Genomic DNA, 20,670 nt, shown 5'->3' with positions numbered 1-20,670 from the left:
GGGTGCCCTGTGGGTGCTGTGGGTGCTCTGTGGGTGCTGTGGGTGCCTGTGGGTGCTGTGGGTGCCCACTGTGGGTGCTGTGGGTGCTGTGGGTGCTGCAGTGCCTGTGGGTGCTGTGGGTGCTGCAGTGTCTGTGGGTGCTGTGGGTGCCTGTGGGTGCTGCGGGTGCCTGTGGGTGCTGTGTGTGCTGTGGGTGCTGCAGTGCCTGTGGGTGCTGTGGGTGCCTGTGGGTGCTGTGGGTGCCGTGGGTGCTGTGGGTTCCCAGGGCTCTGGTGCAGTTGGGAAACTCCACTCAAGTTCTTCTGGCCCATGGTAGAAGCCTGGCTCCAGGTGCAGCTTCCCAAGAGCTTGCCCCATGCGGTGCCTCCCCCCCCCCCCCCCGTTTTCCAAGAGGGGAAATCAAGGGAAGGGGAAAAACAAGGGGAAAAAAAAATAAACAGCAAAATGCTCCCAAGTCCTAAAGTGAGGGGGGGGGGGGAAGGAGAAAAGTAATTAAAAAAAAAGGAAAAGGGAAAATGCAAAAAAGAAAAATAGAAAATAAAAAAGGAAAAAGAGTAAAGGGAGAATAAAAAATATAAAAGGAAAAAGAAAAGGAAAAAGAGACAAGGAAAAAAGATGAAAGAAAAAGGAAAAAATAAACAGGAAAAAGAAAAAAGGCAAAAAAGAAAAAGAAAATTAAAATTAAAAAGGAAAAAAATAAAAAAAGAGGAAAATTTAAGAAAACGGAAAGGAGAAGAAGGTCTCGGTGGGAGCCGAAGACGGGAGTGGGGCAGGGGGAAGGGGAGGGCAGGCAAACAGCACGGCCGCGGTGAGCCCATGGCTGCGGTGAGCCCATGGCTGCGTGGTGGTGGGTGGTGGGGGGGGGGTGGTTGCGGTGAGCCCATGGCTGCGGTGAGCCCATGGCTGCGGTGAGTCCATGGCCGCGGCCCTGCCCCGGCAGCACCGTGAGGCGGCGGAGCCGGCAGCGGGGCCGGAGCGAGCGCGTCCCCATGGAACTGCTGCGGGACGAGGCAGCCCCGCAGGGCCGAGCACATGGGGCCCATGGAGGCCCCGCCATGGCCACCACGACCCAGCTCACCAAGGCCACAGGGCCCCCCCAGCACCTCGGGACCCCCCCTTCCCACCCCGCGGAGGAGCCAGGGAAAGGGGAACCTGCCCCACGGATGCTGCCCCACTGCAGGCATTACCCAGCTCCTCTGCCCCGGGCTGCCATGAGCAGGCCTCAACCCCGTGAGCAGGCCCCACGGCGGGAATGGGTGAGGGAGGAATACATGGATGTAGGGGAAAAGGGGGGGATAATGCTGCTGATGGGGGCTGCCAACCCCCAGTGTGCTCTACACAGACCCCTTCCACTGGAGCAGCTTGCTCCAAGCCCCTGTGTCCAACCTGGCCTTGAGCACTGCCAGGGATGGGGCAGCCACAGCTTCTCTGGGCACCCTGTGGCAGGCCCTGGCCATGGGGTCTCCTCAGTGCCCCTGTGCCTCCTGGGTCAGTCTGTGCCATCACCTTCACCCTGGCACTGGGTACCAGTGACAAGAACCCGGCTCCAGGTCCACTTGCTCCCCTCAGGTGTTCACATCCATTGCTAGGACCCCGCTGAGCATCCCCTTCTCCAGCCCCAGTCCTTGCTGCACCTCCAGGCCCTGCCCCAGCTGGACACGCTCCCATGTCCCACAGCCTTTGGGGGTGTGGGGGGGGTGGTGTTTTTTGTTTGGTGTGCTTGCCCCCTAGGGCATGGTGGTGGCCCACAGAAAGCTCCGGGTGCTTCCCTACAGAGCTGCTTTCCAGCCTGGTGCTGCTCCCCATGGAGCTGGGTTGAGCGGAGCACGCAGCCAGGGTAGAGCGGACCCTTCCCAAACCTGCTGCTGGGAGCAAGGATGGGCAAAGGGGGACAAGGAGCAAGGTCACAGCCAACGGTGCCCAGGGGTTGGGGCACCTGGAGTGGGGCCCAGGCTCTGTCTCTTCAGCCCCACGCAGGATGAGGAGCCTCCTCCAGCCCCACACGTGCACTGGGCAGAGCACGGGATGCGGTGCGGTCCCACCACAGCCAGGACAGAGGAGACAGCACTGGGTAAGTGTCACCTGCTTTAATGACAGGTAAAAAGCCAAGAGGGTGGCTCCAGGATGGGCTCCTCTCCACCAAAGCCAGGGCGCTCTGTGCTGGGCAGTGCTCGGCAGCTCCTGCTCCTCCACCCAGGGCTGTGCCAATCCAAAGGGAACAACCCCAAAGGGACCTGCAACAGCCTCCTCCTCCTCACTCACCCCCCTGTGGGTCAGGAAGCAGAGGTGGCACCAGCATGAGGGGCTGGTGACCCTGATGCCACGGTCCAAGGCAGGATGAGCAGACTGGGAAAGGCACAGCAGGAGGTTTATTTACAGAGGGGGAATGGTTTCATTTTGCATTCCTGTCCCAGGATCAAAGCTGAGGGTTCTTCAGCCAAGGACACGGGTGTCCACAGGGCACAGCACCATCACGCTCGCCGTGCCTTCTTGCTTTTCTTCTTCTCCTCCTTGACAGCAGCATCGTGGGCTTTCCTCTTCGCAGCGAGTTTGTTCGCCTGTGGAGAACCCCCCGAGAGGCAGAGTCAGAGCCAGCTCTACCCCAGTCCCACCAACCTCTGGCTGTGCGTGGGGAGATGGAGCCATGTGCTGCAGGCACCCGGGTCGCTACCATCACCAGCTACAGGAGAGCAGAAGGTGCAGCCCAGAGCCAGCACAAGGTGGGGTGGACCTGGCTTTAGGGATCCAGCACCACGAGCCCATTTGGGAAGAGGCAAAGGTGCTGGGCCCACAACAGCCCTATGCTCCTACCTCTCGGACTTTCCTCTTCTTGCCAAACATGATCTTCTTGTAGAGGTATTTCTCCCTCTTCTTCATCATCATGATGGCCAGGCGCTTCTCCTCGCTCTGCTGCTCCTGCTCCAGGCGCTGCTTGTCCTCCAGCCGCAGCTTCCCGGCCGTCACCGTCACCGGCAGCGCCTGCAGGAGCCGGAGCTCAGCACCCGGAACCCACCGCCCTCCCCAGGGACACACGGAGCACCCTCCACAGCAGGCAGCAGGTCCTGAGCAGGGGCAGGGGTCCAGGACCCAGCGGTGCGGTGGCTGCAGGAGCAGCACCCTCCACAGCAGTGCCAGCTCCGTACCTTGTTGCTCTGAGTCTTCTGCTCTTCCAGCTTCTTTAATTTCATCTCCTCTTCCTTTTCAGACTCATCTTCCTCCTCCTCCTCATCGTTGTTGTCCTCCTCTTCCTCCTCTTCTTCCTCCTCACTCTCTTCATCTGCAGACAGAGCATCGTTACCAACGGCAGAGCAAGCACCGGCTCCAGAGCAGGTCCAGCTCTGCTCAACTCCCCAGCTCCTGATCCCAGAGCCTGGCATCACCTGGCTCCTCTCCCCTCTGCATGGCCAGCAGCTTCAGCTTCTCAGGAGGGATGTAGTCTCCCTCCTGCTCCGTCACGAAGGGCGAGAGGTGGGGGGGCAGCAGCACCCCCGGGAAGTAGTCGGCCACCGGGAGGCAGAGCTTGGCATTGACGGAGTCGAAGACCCACTGAGGCTGCAGGTAGTACCTGTGGGGCAGAGGGACTCAAGCTCTGGAGCTCATGGGCTAGAGGGGAGCAGGGGACAGCTCTTGTGCCTCACCGACCTGCCCACAACCTGCTGGGGCACCTGGGGCCGGTCAACGATCTGGTGTGTGATGGAAGGGTCGCTCACGCTGTAGGTGGCCCCGATGCACAAGGACTTATCCCAGGAGACTTGGCCACCAAAGCACCTGCAGCAAAGGCCAGTGAGGGGTGAGGCAGGCAGGGGGGGCCTGCAGGAGGTCAGGCATCGGCCCCCAAGCCCTGATGGAGGGGCAGCACAGCACGTACCGGATGACGAAGGCCAGTGGCTCCCGAGGCACCTCCCTGTTGAGGAAGAAGCGCAGGCCCTCAAAGAGCTTCTTGTGCTTCTCCACGGCCTCCTGCTCCTTCTTCCTCGCATCCATCTGCTCCGCAGTCTCCTGCTCAAAGCAAAGTATTCAGCCTCCTCCCCAAGACCAGCCCCTGCCAAGCCCCTCTCTGCAGGGTGCCAGCCCCATCACACTCCCAGTCCCTCCCAGCACCACACCAGCCCCTGCCTGGGCACAAAACCTACCCCAGGCAGGATCCCTCAAGGTCAGGGCTGAGCCCCACCACCAGGCTCTTACCCCCTCCACTGGGAACTCATCCAGCTCCACCTCCTCCTCATGGGTTGGTGCCACCACCCGGGCCAGGCTGGAGCTCAGAGCCGACAGCTTCTGCAGCGGGAGCAGATGAGGAGGGTCAGGCTCAGACAGGGCTTTGGGATGGGAAAAGGGGCAGCCTCATGGGGGAAGGAGCTTCTCAGACCAAGAGGTCACAAGACTGGAGAGGTATTCAGCCTCCTCCATGTACTGTCCCACCCTAAGTCCCCCACCATGTAGAAGGGACAACAAGCACAGCTCCTCCCTTGTCCAACAAGGAGTTTGAGACCAGCCTCCTCCACCACGGAAGGGTCTGGCTCTGCTCCTCAGTCCCTACACACCAAGTGCCCCACAGCAGGAGGAGGTGTGGGGTCAGGACACCAAGACCATGCAGGATCCTCCCATGGAGCACGGTGACAGCAGTGTCCCTCACCTCCAGGTAGCTCTCCGAATCCATGGCATATTCCGAGCCCTCTGCAGGCTTCAGCTCAGCATCAGCCTGGCTATCGATCTGGGGGGAGAAACAGGATGTGGGGGGCAGCTCCCAAATCCCAGAGACCCCAAACACCCCCCAACCCTCCAGCACAGCCCCGCTTCTCAGCACCCCGAGCCTCACCTTGGGTGGGTAGAGCAGGTTGAGGGACTGGTAGAGGCGGAAGTTGACGAAGCCCAGGAGCGTGGTGTAGAACTCGGTGAAGGTGGCCATCACCCGGTAATCCACGTCCGTGGGGTGCTGCGGGCACAGCAAGGGTGAGGACACAGGGGCAAACTCCAGGGAGGGAGAACTAATGCTACCTGGGCAGGACATGGGCTGGCCAAGGAGATGCTGCAGGGCGAGCTGGAGGGGGGAACCCCAGCAGGGGCCAGACAAAAAACTGGGAAGGCTCAACCCAACTGTGCCAACCCCAGGGGTGAAATGAGAGGGTCCTGCCTGGCAAGGGGGAATGGTTCTGAACTGCCCAAGGGGAGACTGAGCTGAGCTCTTAGGCAGAAGCTCTTCCCTGTGAGGGTGCTGAGGCGCTGGCACAGGGTGCCCAGAGAAGCTGTGGCTGCCCCATCCCTGGCAGTGCTCAAGGCCAGGTTGGACACAGGGGCTTGGAGCAAGCTGCTCCAGTGGAAGGGGTCCCTGCCTGTGGCAGGGGTTGGAGCTGGAGGAGCTTTAAGGCCCCTTCCAACCCAGACCAGCCTGGGATGACTCTGTGATATGATGTTGGCAAGGTGCAGCACAGCGATGAGTCTGACTCGGCTCCTCACTAAGTGGTACCAGCCTCATTCCTCAGGTTAATCTTTAATTGCTGAATAAGGCATATTTGGCAATTAACAAGAGGAAATAAGGAACTGGGGAGGCTGGTACAGCCAGGCATGGGGACACGGGGACAGTCAGCCTGGAGGGCTGGGCCCCACCAGGCCACCTAGGGCCCTTTATGGGTTCCACAGCATGAGAGCCACAGGATGGTCCCTCAGCTGTCCTTGGGAGGGACTTCAGCAGCGCCTGATGTGTCTGATGAGGGGTGACGGGTTTGAACTGAAAGAGGAGATTCAGGCTGGACATGAGGAAGGCATTTTTCACCATGAGGGCAGTGGAACACTGGCACAGGTTGCCCAGACCAGTGGTGGATGCCTCATCCCTGGACGTGTTCCAGGCCAGGCTGGATGTAGTTCTGAGCAACCTGGTCCAGTTGAAGATATCCCTGCTCACTGCAGGGGGCTGGGTTAGATGAGCTTTGGGGATCCTCTCCAAGCCAAACTGTGATTCTATTCTACCCCTTCCCTATCCCAGGGAAGGCAGTACTGGGGGTCCCGCACAGATCCTGCTGCATTCCCCCTGATACTCACATCATGGGCAAAGGTGTACGGGGTGATCCATGTGATGGGCTGCCCCAGCACCTCGGCCTGGTAGTAGATGCCCTTGATGGAGAGGAAGACCTGGGAGGGAATGGAGGGAAGGCTCAGGGCGAGGAAGACCATGGGTGCTCCCTTGTTAACCCTTCCCCTGTCAGTGGGGTCACCAGGGGAGCACCAGGCTGCCCAGCAGCACCCAGCAGCACCAGCACAGTGGGCCCAGTGCCATCCAGGGGCACAAGCTCATCCCCACCACCACAATCGCCCAGGCCAGGGGGTCTCACCCCCCCACTCCCACAGCACCCACCTTGCGCAGGGAGCGGGAGGCGATCACGTAGTTGAGGAACTCCACGGCCAGGCGCCGGCAGAGCTGGATGGTCTGGACATGGCACTTGCCCGTGCGTGGGAAGGTGGAGAACAGGAAGCACATGGAGAGAGCATCGTCCAGGTCCCGCAGCGCATCCACGAAGGTTGGGTACCTGTGTCCGGGGAGGAGGAGGAATCACACACAGCCACATCCACCAGGAGCTGCTGGGGCTTGTGGAGACCGTGCAGGACAACGGAACTGGAACCAAAGAGCATCAGCCTCCTGCACATCCCACCAAACTGGTGGCCCACAGCGATGGGGTGTCCCTGCTGGGCACTGGGGAGCTCATAGACACCAGCTCCGGGGGCTCAGGGCTCTCCAGGGAGCCAGGACAGCAACAGACCGGTTACCATGTGGTGTCAACAGGTTTTAGAGCACCCACAGGCACTGAGTGTTGGGCAACCATGTGCTGGACTGATCCCCAGAGCGTGAGCAGCAGCTCAGGGAGGGGATCCTGCCCCTCTGCTGTGCGCTGGGGAGACCCCCCCTGCAGCCCTGATCCAGCTCTGGGGCAGCAGCACAAGAGGGACGTGGAGCTGTTGGAGCGAGTGCAGAGGAGGGCACGGAGCTGCTGCGAGGGCTGGAGCAGCTCTGCTCTGGAGCCAGGCTGAGAGAGCTGGGCTGGGGCAGCCTGGAGAAGAGAAGGCTCCTGAAGGGGAGACCTTAGAGCAGCTCCAGTGCCTAAAGGGGCTGCAGGAAAGCTGGAGAGGGGCTTGGGACAAGGGCCTGTAGGGACAGGCCAAGGGGAATGGCTTGAACCTGCCCGAGGGGAGACTGAGCTGAGCTCTTAGGCAGAAGCTCTTCCCTGTGAGGGTGCTGAGGCGCTGGCACAGGGTGCCCAGAGAAGCTGTGGCTGCCCCATCCCTGGCAGTGCTCAAGGCCAGGTTGGACACAGGGGCTTGGAGCAAGCTGCTCCAGTGGAAGGGGTCCCTGCCCGTGGCAGGGGTTGGAGCTGGAGGAGCTTTAAGGCCCCTTCTTACACAGACCAGTCTGTGACGCTGAATCCCAGCCTGCATCCACCAGGACCAGTATTCCTGTGGTGCAGCACAATGGCACGGGGCACTCCTTGGCTGGATGAAAGCTGCAAGGCTGCAGTCAGATGGTGAGGTCCCACCACTCCAGCAGTGCTGCAGTCACAGCATCCCCCATCCTGAGCTTGCAGGGCAGTCCCTGCTCCTTGGTGCCAGTTCCCTTTCCTCAACCTGCACCAGCACAATGAAGCCCGGACACCACTGGGACAATGAGGAGGCAATGAGGTTCCTTCCCTGCTTTGGTTTTGTCCTCTCCCACTGCCACCAAACCCATCAAGTCACCCAGAGTCACCATCCATCAGCCCTCCCTCTGAGGAAAACAGTGCCCATGGAGAGGAGAGCTCTGAGCGCCTTCCTGGAGATCCCACATCCATCTAGGATAGCCAGGCACTCCCTGCTCACTCATGCATTGCTACAGCCAGCTTGCAGCATACCCTGCCCTTCTCCTCCAGCCCACAAACACCAGTTTCCATCACCCGATACACACAGGAGATGGATCCCGAATGAGGGATGGACACAGCAAAGGCTCCACAGCTCCGGGGCAAGCTCCTGCACAGAGGAGAGCTCTGCCAGGGCAGGGCATGCAGCTCACCCACCTCTCCTTCACAATGTGGTCAAGCTTGTAGGTGGGCTTGTTGTCCTTCAGCCGGTCTACGGTGCTCCACTCGCTCTTCCCGTACGCCTTCCGGAGCTTGCGCACGAACACCTGCGGGACAGCGGGAATGCTGGGGGGGATCTGCGGGACAGGCCGAGCCCCTAGGGCCCCTTAGGGGCTCCTGAAGGGAAATCACCTTGTACTCGCGGAACTTGTTGACGATGGGCTCATGGAGGAGGAATTTGATGTCCTTGAGGAGGTAGAAGGTCCTGGGAGCCGTGGAGCCTTTGTTCACCTTCTTCTTGTGCTTGGGCTCGTGGGGGTAGATCCCCTTGAGGATGCAGAGGCGCCTGGGGGCGGCGATGAGAGTGAGACACGCAGGGCTGTAGCACCCGATGGTGCTGCCACCCCTCGGACACCCCAAACCACAGCACCCTGAGACCCCGGGTCATGCAGGACACAACACCCGGCTCCCCATGGGGAGGGCCCACAGGGACACCCCGCCACAGGCCCCATCTCCTGCGGGGGGCCCGGGGGGATGCTGGGCGCACCTGAAGTCGGGCAGGCTCAGCTGCAGCTTCTTCCGCGCCCGGTTGCGGGTGATGTAGTTGGTGGCGGCCCCGCGCTCGTACTGCGGAGAGACGGGGGTGGGTTGGTACCGGGAGCGCCGCTACCGGGACCGGGATGGGGAACCGGCGGGCCGGAATAGAGCCAGTGGGCACGGCGAGAAAAGGGGGTGAGGGATGGCACGGGAAGGTACAGGGGGAGATGGGGAAGGGGGAACGGACACGGTAGGACACGGGAGCGTACGGGGGGACGGGCACGGTAGGCTACAGAAAGTACCGGGGGGAATGGGCACGGTACGGACACGGTATAGATACAGCAAGGTACCGGGGAGGGATGGGCACGGTACGGACACGGTAAAGACACAGCAGGGTACCGGGGGGCGGATGGACAGCGTACGGACCCGGCCGGGTACTGGGGGGGGATGGACACGGTACGGACACAGCCGGGTACTGGGGGGGGATGGACACGGTACGGACACAGCCGGGTACTGGGGGGGGATGGACACGGTACGGACACAGCCGGGTACTGGGGTGCCGGAGCAGGGGAGCTCCGGTGCGGGGAAAGGGGGGGGTAACCGGTACCTTCTTCTTCTCCACCCCTCCCATGGCCGCGCCGCCGCTGCCGCGTGTTCCCGGCGCGCCGCAGGACCCCGGGCTGCCCGCGCGCTGCCTGCAACAGGGGCGCGGGGCCCTCACCCGCCGGAGCCGCGCAGAGGGGAGCGGGCAGCGCCGGGCAGGACAGGCGCGCCGCGGGCAGCCCGCGCGCCCCCGTCGGAGGGGTCCTGCTGCGCGGGGCACGCTGGGGTGAGCGAGGCGGGGCCGGGGCGGCCGCAGGGGCGGGCCGGGGCGGGGGCTGGTCCCCAATGTAGGCCCCGGTCCGCGGTCCCGCAGCGGCGGCTCCGGCTCTGGTGTCCCCGTGGCTTGGGAGAGGCCGGGCCCGGGGGGACCGACTCGTGGTGGCGGGGGGCGCAGGTCCCCGCGCCGGGGGTGAGTGCCCGCAGGGGCTCCGGGCCTCGGTGTGCCCGGGGATCAGGAGCTGAGGAGGTTTGGGGTGGTCTGTGCCGCTCCCGGGGGAAGCGCTGGGTGACACGGGACGGTCAAAGGGGTTATAACCAATAGCTCCTAACACAGAGGGGTTATAACCAATAGCTCCTAACACAGAGGGGTTATAACCAATAGCTCCTAACACAGAGGGGTTATAACCAATAGCTCCCAGCACAGAGGGGTTATAACCAACAGCCATGAGCACAGAGGGGTTATAACCAATAGCTGCTAACACATGGGGGTTATAACCAATAGCTCCCAGCAAAGAGGGGTTAGAACCAATAGCTCCCAGCACAGAGGGGTTATAACCAATAGCTCCCAGCACAGAGGGGTTGTAACCAATAGCTCCCAGCACAGAGGGGTTATGACCAATAGCTCCCAACACAGAGGGGTTATAACCAATAGCTCCCAGCACAGAGGGGGCTCTTCAGCCCCACTGTTTGCACTGGAATGAGCTGTTTGCCTTAAACCAAAACCACCAAACAAACCATAAATGGGGCAAAGGAACAATTCCACGGTGGAAGGGGTTGATGGAAGGGAGGAGTTGAGGCTCTGCTGGCTCTGCTCTCCTGGGGGTGTTCTGGGTCAGTGCTGCCGTTCTGGTGGCACCTGAGCATCCCCTGAACATCCACGGGGACCCTCTCAGGGTGACGGCTGTTGACGCAGTTTGATGTTTGCCCAGTGTCAGGTGTCCCTGCCCGGGGCTGGGCATGGAGCTGGAAGAGATTTGAGGTCCCTTCAGCCCAACCCAGGCTGATTCTGTGCTGTTTGTGCTGTGCTGTGTGGGGCTGTGGGTAATGAGGGCTTGGACCTGACCCTGGTGGGTCCCTGGAGCTGCTCTTGTCCCCACTGCAGGTTGCAGCCGCTCTGGGTGCTTCACCCGCTCCTGGTGCCTCTGGGTGCTGTTGGTGCTGTGCATCCTCATCCCTTCCCACTGCCTCCCCACCTCCTGTCACTGGTGGGACACCCATGGGTCCCCACTGTGTCTTGTAGAGGCCAGGAGCCACGTCCTCAGCCCCCACCGAGTGCAGGGGTTCTGCCCCTTGCCTGGGTGTCCCCAGCAGCACCCTGGGACCCCACGGCAGGGTTCACCTGGTGGGGCTCAGCCCCCCCGCACCCGCTGCCGTGCTGGGCTGGTTAATCCTTGTGTGCAGTTCCATATGGACAGCGAGTTCCAGCTCCCGAAGGGGACGGGGGGGGGACGGGGGGTGCGGGAGCACGGGGTTCCCAGCCCCATCCCTCGTTGCTGACTTTGGCCGGTGGCTCTGACCCAGGCAGGGGTTCAGGTCTCGCTGCCCCGGCACAGGGCAGGGACACCCTGTGCTGACCCGGGCTGTGCCGGGTCACGGAGCGGGGAGGGAAGGGGGGCCGGGAATTCCTTATCTGTGCCCCGCGGGGGTCGGGCTTCACTTCCCTTCTCTTCGCCTCCAGCCAAAGTTCTTCCCTGTTCCTGCTGACTCGGCTCCAGTGTGCGGAAACAGCCTCTTGGGACAGCTCCCTGCCCGGCTCCGTCCCAGCTCACCCCATCGCGCTGCGCTGTGCAGAGCCATCCATGGCCCAGCACCCCCCGTCCCGCTGCAGCGTGTGGCTGCTCCTGCTCCTGCTGCTCCTGCTGCAGCCTGCGGTCCTGCCCGCCCGGCTCTGCGGTGAGTATGGCCCCGGGCACACCCCGCAGCAGCCCCGGGGCTCCCCCTGGCTGAGCAGTGACACCAGCCCCATCCCATGCTCCAGCCCCGTGCCCTGGCTCTGGGGCAGATGCTGGCCGGGTGGAACCGCTCTGGTGATGGCTTGCGCAGGGCTGAGCTCTGTGAAGTGCCCACTGGGGTTAAGCCTCATTCCTGTGCCCCCTTCTTCCCAGCACCTGCCCTGGGGACAGGGCAGCCCTGGCAGCCCCCGACCAGCCCCATGGGTTGCACTGGGCTCTCCACACTCCTGCTTCGTGACATTTATGTTGTTTATTCCCCATTTTGGGGCAGAGACTTGAGCTTTGGGGACCTGAGGGGGGTGCAGAGGGCAGGGCCACACGGCAGTGTTTGGGTGCTGGGTCTCCATCACCACCACAGCCCCACACCACCGCTGCTGGGTGCTGCAGGCGCCCCAAGGCTCTCCTGCCCCACTCACCCTCTGCTCCCTGCCGGGGCCGGTAGAAGCCCCAGGGCAAGAGGCCGTGCTGCGGGCTCTGAGCTCCCGGCTGCTGGCGCTGGCTGCGGATCCTGAGCGGGACCCTGACCCCAGTGTGTACCTGGCGCTTCGCCTGGCCGGGGAGCACGACCTGCGCCGGGAGCAGCAGTACCTGGAGCGGCTGCAGGACGCCTTCCAGCACCGCTATGGCCGGTAGGTCCCATGGGGGACACTGTGTGTCCCCTGTGTCACTGCGGGGTGTCCCCTGGCCTTCCGCTGACACCGAGTCCCCGCAGGAGCCTGCAGGCAGCTGGAGATCCCCAGCACCATGCTGCAGACAGTGAGCACAGCACGTACGTGTGTGACCCACACAGGGACAGTCCCCTCTGCTGGCACCGCTGAGGGGGGGGGGTGATGGGTACCGGTGTGCTGCAGGGGTGATGGGTACGGGTGTGCTGCAGGGGTGATGGGTACAGGTGTGCTGCAGGGGGGGTGGTGTGCAGGGGGGGTGATGGGTACGGGTGTGCTGCAGGGGTGATGGGTATGGGTGTGCTGCAGGGGTGATGGGTACCGGTGTGCTGCAGGGGGGGTGATGGGTACCGGTGTGCTGCAGGGGTGATGGGTACTGGTGTGCTGCAGGGGTGATGGGTACGGGTGTGCTGCAGGGGTGATGAGTACCGGTGTGCTGCAGGGGTGATGGGTACTGGTGTGCTGCAGGGGTGATGGGTACTGGTGTGCTGCAGGGGTGATGGGTACGGGTGTGCTGCGGGGGGTGACAGGGTGTTTGCAGGAGCACTGATGTGGAGTGGCTGGAGACGGGGCGGCTGGCGCTGTACCTGCTGGGGCTGAGGGCCACGTGTTCCCCGCTGGAGCACAAGGCGCTGCGCTCACTGGTGACGTGGCTCAAGTACTACCTGGAGGAGGACTGGGCAGGTGAGAGCAGCCCCATGGCGTGATCACAGCGAGCACCCACCTGGGCGCTGGCACATCCGGCTGCAGTGACACAAGCCCTTGTCCCCAGGCTCCCGGCGGCACGGCCACCCCATCACCAGTTACTACCAGTACAGCCTGGGCGTGCTGGCGCTGTGCGTGCACCACAAGCGGGTGCGGGAGGAGGTGGTCCGCCGGCTCCTGGCCGCCGAGCATCATGCCAAGTTCGGGTACAGTGCCGGCAGTGCCATAGGTAAATGGGGATTGGTGGGGTGGTGGCACCCAGGGTGGGTGTGCGGCTGCGTGGTGACACCCCATCCCCACAGACACAGAGGCGGTGGTAGCGATGGCCTTCACCTGCCTGGAGCAGGAGCGGCTGGTGGGGTCCACGCTGGCGGCGGAGCTGCGGGCAGCGGTGCACGGGGCAAAGAAGAGGATGGTGGAGGCACAGGGCGAGGATGGCTTCTTTGGCAACGTCTACAGCACCCCCTGGGCCATGCAGGTGGGTGTCCAGTGTGGGGGGACACCAACATGGGATATGGGTTTGGGACATGGGTGCAGATGAGGGTGTGAGCATAGACACAGTGTGAACATCATGAGGTTCAAGAAGGCCAAGTGCAATGTCATGGCCAAGTCAGGGCAATCCCCAGCACAAACACAGGCAGGGTGGAAACGGGATGGAGCAGCCCTGAGGAGAAGGACTTGGGGTGTTGGGTGATGAGAAGCTCCCCATGACCATGGCAGGCTTTAGGATCCTTTCCAGCCTTTCCCTTTCACTCTGTGATCCTATGGCTCTATAAGCAGGGGTATGGGTGCAGATGTGGGTACCGGGGCAGAGGCAGGGGCTGGGTGGTCAGTGCTCAGCTCATTGTGGTGCCCACAGCCCAGTGCTCTGAGCCACCTCCCTCCTCCGGGCACTGCCCCATCCCCTTCCTCCCTCTGATCCCAGCTCTTCATCGCCACCAACTCCTGCGAGGCGCAGGCTCCGTACGGCCGGGCCATGGCTGCGCTGCTGCAGCACGTGGATGCCTTCAGCACCGCCGCCACGCTGGCCCAGGCACTGCCAGTGCTGCACGGCCGCTCCTACCTGGACATCGCCTCCATGCGCTGCGAGGAGGAGCTGGGTAGGAGCTGGGGACACCTGGGGGGGGGGGCACTGGCACCCTTGGCACCGCAGTGGTGGCCTCGTGCCCATCAGCACCGTGGTGGCTTCTCGCAGACACTCTGACGCCCGCCAGCCCCGAGCCGCTGTCGGAGCTGCTGGGGAACAAGACGGTGCGGCTGGTGGTGGAGTGTCCTCTGCCACCGTGTCCCCAGCGCTGGCTCTACGACCACTCAGTGCTTGTACCCGCTGGTGCCACCCTCCTGGATGTGCTCAGGGCGGCCACAGAGCAGGGACCCCCGGACTTCACGTATGTGACCCTCACGCCCGGCGTGGCCATGCCCTCATCCAGGCTCATCCACCCGGCGGTGCTGGGGCTGGACCCTCACCCTCATCTCCCCCCCACCAGGTTTGACACCCGGGACACCCCCCAGGGCCCCTACCTGAGCGGGGTGCTGGGGCTGGAGGCGCAGCAGCAGAAGCGCACGTACTGGCAGCTCCTCACTGCGCCCAGCACCAGCCTGCAGATGGGTGAGTGACAGGGGACATGCGGGAGGCAGGGGGTTCCTGGCTGTCCCCACGGTCTCTTTCCCACCTGGCGCTGTCCCTCTCTCCACAGGTATTGGTGACTACAGACCCAGCGATGGGGAGACCCTCATCCTGCGCCTCACTGAGTGGTAGAGGATGGGGGTGATGGCAATGAACCGCCTGCCCAGGCACAGACCCTGCTGTCTCCTGCCTCCTGCTTTCCTGCGCCTGGGTGCCAGCACCCCAGATCTGCCCTGGGGGGAGAAGGGAGAGGTGGGGGGACGCACGATGCCCTGTGTCCTGTGTGCAAGGTGGGATGGAAGCACGCAGAGCAGCAGCTCCGAGCGTGGATGGGGCACAGCTGCTGGAGGCAGCATTTGGGGTGCCCAAAGCGGCCAGGTCTGTGCAGCCGGAGCACACCCCTGTGAGTCACAGCCAGGGCCATCCTCTGGGCGGGACGCATTGGGCGCCCTCCAACCCCAAGCGTTCGGGCCCCGTGGTGCTCCTGGGTGCATCCCAGCCCTGCTCCAGGGGTTTAACCCGATCCCAACCCCTGCGGGCGGTGTCGGGCGCTGCGGGTCGGGGGCAGCCGCACCCGGGGGCTCTGACGCGGGGCCGGTGCCCCCCCCCCACACCGGGCGGTGGTGACGCGGAGCCGGGGCGGAGCCTCCCTCCCTCCCCTCCCTCCCGCCATCACCAAACTTTCCGCTCGCCGCTGGCATCGCCGCCCTCGCACATGGCACCGGCGCCCCAAGGCTGAGCCCTGACACCGGGCACCGCCGGGAACGGGAACGGCAACGGGAACGGGAGGCTCTGACACCAGCAGCACCGGGGCCGAGCTCGGCGCGGGAGGACGGGGCAGAGCGCAGGGTGGCAGCGGCGGGGAGCGGGGCCGGTGCCCATGTGCCCGCGGTCCCGGCGCGGCGATGAAGCAGCGACGATGACGGCCACCGCCGAGGGCACCCGCCGGCCCTGGAAGCCGGACCCGGGGCAGGCGCAGGGCGGTCGGGCCCCACCGTGGCCGTCGATGCCGCTGACCCTGACGGTGCTGGCGTGGCTGGGCACCGGCACCACCATGGCCGGCATCAACAAATGGATCTTCTCGGCGCACGGGTTCCGGTACCCGCTGCTGCTGTCGGCGCTGCACATGCTGTCGGGGGCGGCCGTGGGGCAGGCGCTGGGCTGGGCGCGGGGGCTGGCCCCACCGAGCCCGCGGCACCGCGCCAGGATCTACCTGCTCAGCATCACCTTCTGCACCAGCGTGGCCCTGGGCAACGTGGGCTTGAGCTCCGTGCAGCTGGACGTGGCGCAGGCCGTGGCTGTCACCACGCCGCTGGTGACGCTGCTGCTGTCGCGGGTGCTGGGGCCCCGGCGGCACCACCCGATGCAGTACTTGGCTATGGGGCCCGTGTGCGCCGGGGCCGCCTGCGCCATCGCCAGCGGCCACCAGCCCGGCTGCGGCTTCCTGCTGGCTGCTGCCGTGCTCCGCGCCCTCAAGTCCATCCAGCAGAGTAAGTGCCGTCCCCCGCCCTCTGCCCCATGTCCTGCCCGCCCCATGTCCTGCCTGTCCCCTGCCCGCATGCCCTCCCCATCACAGCCCCCAGGGCACAGGAGTGCTGGTGCTGCTCCCTGGCACCAGTGCCACCCCAACCCTCGGGCACTTTGGCTCCCGATGCCACTTTAGCCCTAGTCCCACCCCAATTCCAGGGCCACCAATTGCCTTCCTAGCCCTGGTATCACTTGCTGCCTGCCCTGTTCCTGGTGCCACCCCAGTGCCACCCTTGCCTGCCTTATCCCTGGCATCACTGCGGTGATCACCCTGTGTCACTCTAGTGCCGCCCTGTCCCTGGTGTCACCCCAGTGTCACCCACACCCACCGACCACTCCCAGCATGGTGCTATGACCCGGTGTGACCCTGCTTTCTTGGTGACAAATGCGCTGGTGTCCCTGTGGCTGGCTCCCAGTGACGCTGCCCCATGTCCTGGGGCCCTGGGGGGTGGCAGTGTCATAGTGCAGGGACACCCAAACTGCCCAGTCCCATCCATGGGCTCCTGCACCACCCACCCTGTGCCCCTTGTCACCCATGGGACATGGTGAGTGGCACTGGGTACACAGCACATGCCCCTCTGTCCAGCCCCCCCGGCTATGCCTGCTGTCCTTGGGTGACCCAGAGAGGAGGGCCCTGGGGACACAGCGGGGACAGTGCCTGGGAGTGGTGCGGGATGAGGAGATGGGCATGGAAACTGCAGAACAGGACCGGGAAACGGCTCCATCCAACCTGCCCCTGGGGCATCCCCTGACCCAGGGCACCCCCAGTTCCCCATTTCCCCCTTCCTAGTGACTGTGTTCAGCTCTGAGCCTCTCACAGGAGAGACATTGAGGGGTGGAGCGGGGCCAGAGAAGGGCACTGGGGCTGGTGCAGGGCCTGGAGCCCAAGTGTGATGGGGAAGGGCTGAGGGACCTGGGGGGTTCAGATGGAGAAGAGAAGGCTCAGGGGGGACCTGATGGCTGCCTCCAACTGCCTGACAGGAGGATGGAGCCAGGAGGGGCTGGGCTCTGCTCCCAAGGAACAAGGGATGGGACAAGAGGAACCGGCCTCAAGCTGCACCAGGGCAGGTTTAGATGGAGCTGAGGAACAATTCCTGCCCCAGAGGGTGCTCAGGCATTGGAACAGGCTGCCCAGGGCAGGGCTGCAGGCACCGTCCCTGCAAGTGTTCACACCCCGTGGAGACGAGGCCTCAGTGCCATGGGGCAGTGGTGGCCTTGGCAGGGCTGGGAAGGGTTGGAGTGGATGAGCTTAAAGGGCTTTTCCAGCCTGGCTGGTTCTGTGGTTTGGTCCCTGGGCACAAGGGCTCACACTGGTGGGTGCCCCTGTGGGTGCAGGTGTTCCCGGGGCCGTCCCCACTGACTGTCCCCTGTCCCCACAGGTGTCCTGCTGCAGGAGGACCGGCTGGACGCGCTCTCCCTGCTCTGCCTGACGTCCCTGCCCAGCTTCTGCCTGCTCCTGGGGGCTGCGGTGGTGCTGGAAGTGGGGCCCTCCTGGGACGGGGTCCTGCGCTACGACAGCAGCGTGTGGGGCTGGGTGCTGCTGAGCTGCCTGGGCTCCGTGCTCTACAACCTGGCCACGTCGCGCGTGCTGGCCCTCACCTCCGCGCTCACCGTGCACCTGCTGGGCAGCGTCACCGTGGTGGGGAACCTGCTGCTGTCGCGCCTCGTGTTCGGCACCCGCCTGAGCGGGCTCAGCTACGCGGGCACCGCGCTGGCGCTGGCCGGGCTGCTCCTGCTCCACCAGCCCCGGCTCCTCGCGGGGCGCTGGGCACGGGTACCGCAGCCGTGAGGAGGGACAGCGTGGAGCTGGGGTCGGGGGCTGTGGTGGTGATGGTGCAGAGCACACGGGTGTGATGTGGGAACACGTATGATGTGCACGGTGGTGCGTGCACAGTGATGTGTGCACATGGGTGTGCTGAGCTCACCATGATGTTTATGCACATGTGTGTGCTGGTGTGCTCAGTGATGTGTGCACATGGGTGTGCTGAGCTCACCATGATGTTTATGCACGTGTGTGTGCTGGTGTGCACAGTGGTGTGTGCACATGGGTGTGCTGAGTTCACCATGGTGTGTGTGCACACAGGTGTACTGGTGTGATGTGTGAACACGTCTGATGTGCACGGCAGTGTGTGCATGTGTGTGCTAGTGTGCACTGTGATGTGTGCACAGTGATGTGTGCACACGTGTGTGCTGGCGTGCACAGTGATGTGTGCACATAGGTGTGCTGAGCTCACAGTGATGTGTGCACACGTGTGTGCTGGTGTGCACAGTGGTGTGTGCACATGGGTGTGCTGAACTCACCATGGTGTGTGTGCACACAGGCGTGCTGGTGTGATGTGTGAACACGTCTGATGTGCACTGTAGTGTGTGCATGTGTGTGCTGGTGTGCACAGTGATGTGTGCACATGGGTGTGCTGGCATGCACAGTGTTGTGTGCACAGTGATGTGTGCACATGGGTGTGCTGAGCTCACCATGATGTGTGTGCACATGGGTGTGCTGGTGTGATATGTGAACACATCTGATGTGCACAGCAGTGTGTGCATGTGTGTGCTGGTGTGCACAGTGTTGTGTGCACAGCGATGTGTGCACATGGGTGTGCCGAGGTGCACGGTGCTGTGCACAGAGCAGTGCTGGTGTGCACAGGTCTGTGTGAGCACGTCTGATGGTGTGTGTGGCTCTGTGCACATCACAGCGCTGTGCGTACACGTGTGTGCTGCTGTGCGCGGCACTGCACGTGTGTGCTGCAGGGCACAGCTCTGTGTGCAGCGTGTCTGCTGGTTCGCATGGCTCTGCGTGTGCACGGAGCTGTGTACATGGGTTTGGTGAGGTGCTCAGCACCGTTCACATGCACTGGTGTGCATGGCACTGCACACGTGTGTGCTGGTGTGCATAGCCCAGCGTGCACGTGTCTTGGTGTGCTCAGCCCTGCACACACGTGTGTTGATGCGCACAGCTCTGGTGTGCGAGGGGGCCCATGCAGAGCTCTGCGTGCACGGGCTCTGTGTGCTGCTGTGCGTGCCTGGGGCACACGTGCTGCTGTGCAGCTCCATGTGTTCCAGCGGGTGTCATGTGTGCTCTGTACATAGGAATGTCTGTGTGCACGCGTGTTGTGTGTGTGAGAGCCTGCCACGTGGGTGTTGTGCACAGGCGTGTCCCTGCGCACATGTCTGTGCACGGAACACGTGTGTGTTGGTGTGCACATGTACTGCGTGTGCAGATGCACCTCCACATGTACCCGGTTCAGCACAGGCCTCTGTGTGATGGGTACTGGTGGCACATGTGTGTGCCACAGCTCTACATGTGTGTCCCCAGGCTGGGCACACTTGGGGACATGGCTGTGGATACAGGGCTCCATGCATCTGGATGCTATCGCAGTGCAGTGTGTGCCCACACGTGTGTCTGTGTGCACATGTGTATGTCTGTGTGTGCATGTGTATGTGTGCACATGTATGTCTGTGTGCACATGTATGTCTGTGCACGTGTGTCTGTGTGTACACATGTCTTTGCACATGTATGGCTGTGCGCACATGTATGTCTGTGCGCACACATGTATGTCTGTGTGCACACATGTATGTCTGTGTGCACACATGTATGTCTGTGCGCACACATGTATGTCTGTGTGCACACATGTATGTCTGTGTGCACACATGTATGTCTGTGTGCACACATGTTTTTCTGTGTGCATATGTATGTGTGCACACATGTATGTCTGTGCGCACATGTATGTCTGTGCACACATGTATGTCTGTGCGCACATGTATGTCTGTGCGCACATGTATGTCTGTGTGCACACATGTATGTCTGTGTGCACATGTATGTCTATGTGCACACATGTATGTCTGTGCGCACATGTATGTCTGTGTGCACACATGTATGTCTGTGTGCACACATGTATGTCTGTGTGCACATGTATGTCTGTGTGCACACATGTATGTCTGTGTGCACACATGTATGTCTGTGCGCACATGTATGTCTGTGTGCACGTGTGCGCACACGTGTGTGTGACTGCTCTGCTGGCTGGGGTACACCCGGGGCTCTCATGGCTGAACAAGGCACCAGGGCCAGGTCCGTGTCCCCCCTTGTCCTCATCCCCCCCGTTCCCGGCCCGCCGAGGCAAAGGGCACGGGGACGGCTCGGCCCCGCTCGCATCGCTCCAGGTCAGCCAAGGGACGTCCCAGCGCAGGTTCACCGGCACCTGCACCGCTGTGGGCGAAGGGCCCGGCTCTGGTTGCACTTGTCCCAAAATAAAGCTCTATTTTTGTCGTGCTCCTCCCCGGCTCCTGGCTCATTCCCGGCCGAGGCCCCGTGTGGGGCAGGGAGGAGGCTGCTGAGGCGCTGGCACAGGGTGCCCAGAGAAGCTGTGGCTGCCCCATCCCTGGCAGTGTTCAAGGCCAGGTTGGACACAGGGGCTTGGAGCAAGCTGCTCCAGTGGAAGGGGTCCCTGCCCGTGGCAGGGGTTGGAGCTGGAGGAGCTTTAAGGTCCTTTCCAACCCATACCAGTCTGGGATGCTGTGATGTCTCCATCAGGGATGACGCTCCCTGTTTATGAAGTAAGAGCAGTGCTGCTGCTCACAGTACAAAGGAGCTGTTGTGGCCCCTTGGCAAGGCACCAAGGAAAAGCCAACGGCAGTTTTCCAGATCCGAGCTGGAGCATTAACTCCTTACCCAAGGGGGCTGGAGCAGGGAATCTGTGCTCTGAACCCAAGGGATCTGCGGCACCCCCGGGGCAGTGACTGGGGATAGAATGAGCACAGTTTAAGCTGTAAGGTTGGTTTCACGTGTTCTTTGTGTCGGG

At 62.9% G+C, this 20,670-nt stretch overlaps 3 protein-coding genes across 3 annotated transcripts; 2 read left to right on the top strand and 1 right to left on the bottom strand.

Annotated features, from left to right (window-relative positions):
• Window positions 1–2,347: 2,347 nt before the first annotated feature.
• PES1 (pescadillo ribosomal biogenesis factor 1) lies at window positions 2,348–9,306 on the bottom strand. The gene is made up of 15 exons (XM_061370469.1): window positions 9,184–9,306; window positions 8,587–8,666; window positions 8,232–8,385; window positions 8,037–8,146; window positions 6,350–6,521; window positions 6,037–6,126; window positions 4,817–4,933; window positions 4,634–4,711; window positions 4,186–4,275; window positions 3,869–3,999; window positions 3,643–3,768; window positions 3,381–3,565; window positions 3,144–3,277; window positions 2,812–2,979; window positions 2,348–2,558 (listed from the first exon to the last, which is right to left on the bottom strand). Exons 1-15 carry the CDS (start codon window positions 9,205–9,207, stop codon window positions 2,472–2,474), a joined length of 1,746 nt encoding a protein of 581 aa, XP_061226453.1. The 5' UTR covers window positions 9,208–9,306; the 3' UTR covers window positions 2,348–2,471.
• Window positions 9,307–11,218: 1,912 nt separating this feature from the next.
• On the top strand, window positions 11,219–14,521 carry TCN2 (transcobalamin 2; the record flags this gene model as incomplete). The annotated part of the gene is made up of 10 exons (XM_061370468.1): window positions 11,219–11,291; window positions 11,793–11,979; window positions 12,063–12,119; window positions 12,557–12,699; window positions 12,788–12,949; window positions 13,023–13,198; window positions 13,646–13,820; window positions 13,916–14,108; window positions 14,208–14,329; window positions 14,418–14,521. Coding segments are annotated over 10 exons (1,350 nt in total), but the record flags the coding sequence as incomplete, so codon positions are not given.
• Window positions 14,522–15,164: 643 nt separating this feature from the next.
• Window positions 15,165–17,663, top strand: SLC35E4 (solute carrier family 35 member E4). Its single transcript, XM_061370921.1, has 2 exons — window positions 15,165–15,837; window positions 17,254–17,663. Exons 1-2 carry the CDS (start codon window positions 15,228–15,230, stop codon window positions 17,661–17,663), a joined length of 1,020 nt encoding a protein of 339 aa, XP_061226905.1. The 5' UTR covers window positions 15,165–15,227.
• The last annotated feature ends 3,007 nt before the right edge of the window (window positions 17,664–20,670 follow it).

This window comes from Neopsephotus bourkii, unplaced genomic scaffold (genome assembly GCF_033783945.1).
Source record: "Neopsephotus bourkii isolate Nb327-2 ecotype Australia unplaced genomic scaffold, CSIRO-AGI_Nbou_v1 NB_1542, whole genome shotgun sequence".
NCBI lineage: Eukaryota > Metazoa > Chordata > Aves > Psittaciformes > Psittacidae > Neopsephotus > Neopsephotus bourkii.
This window is presented reverse-complemented; position numbering and strand designations above follow the sequence as displayed.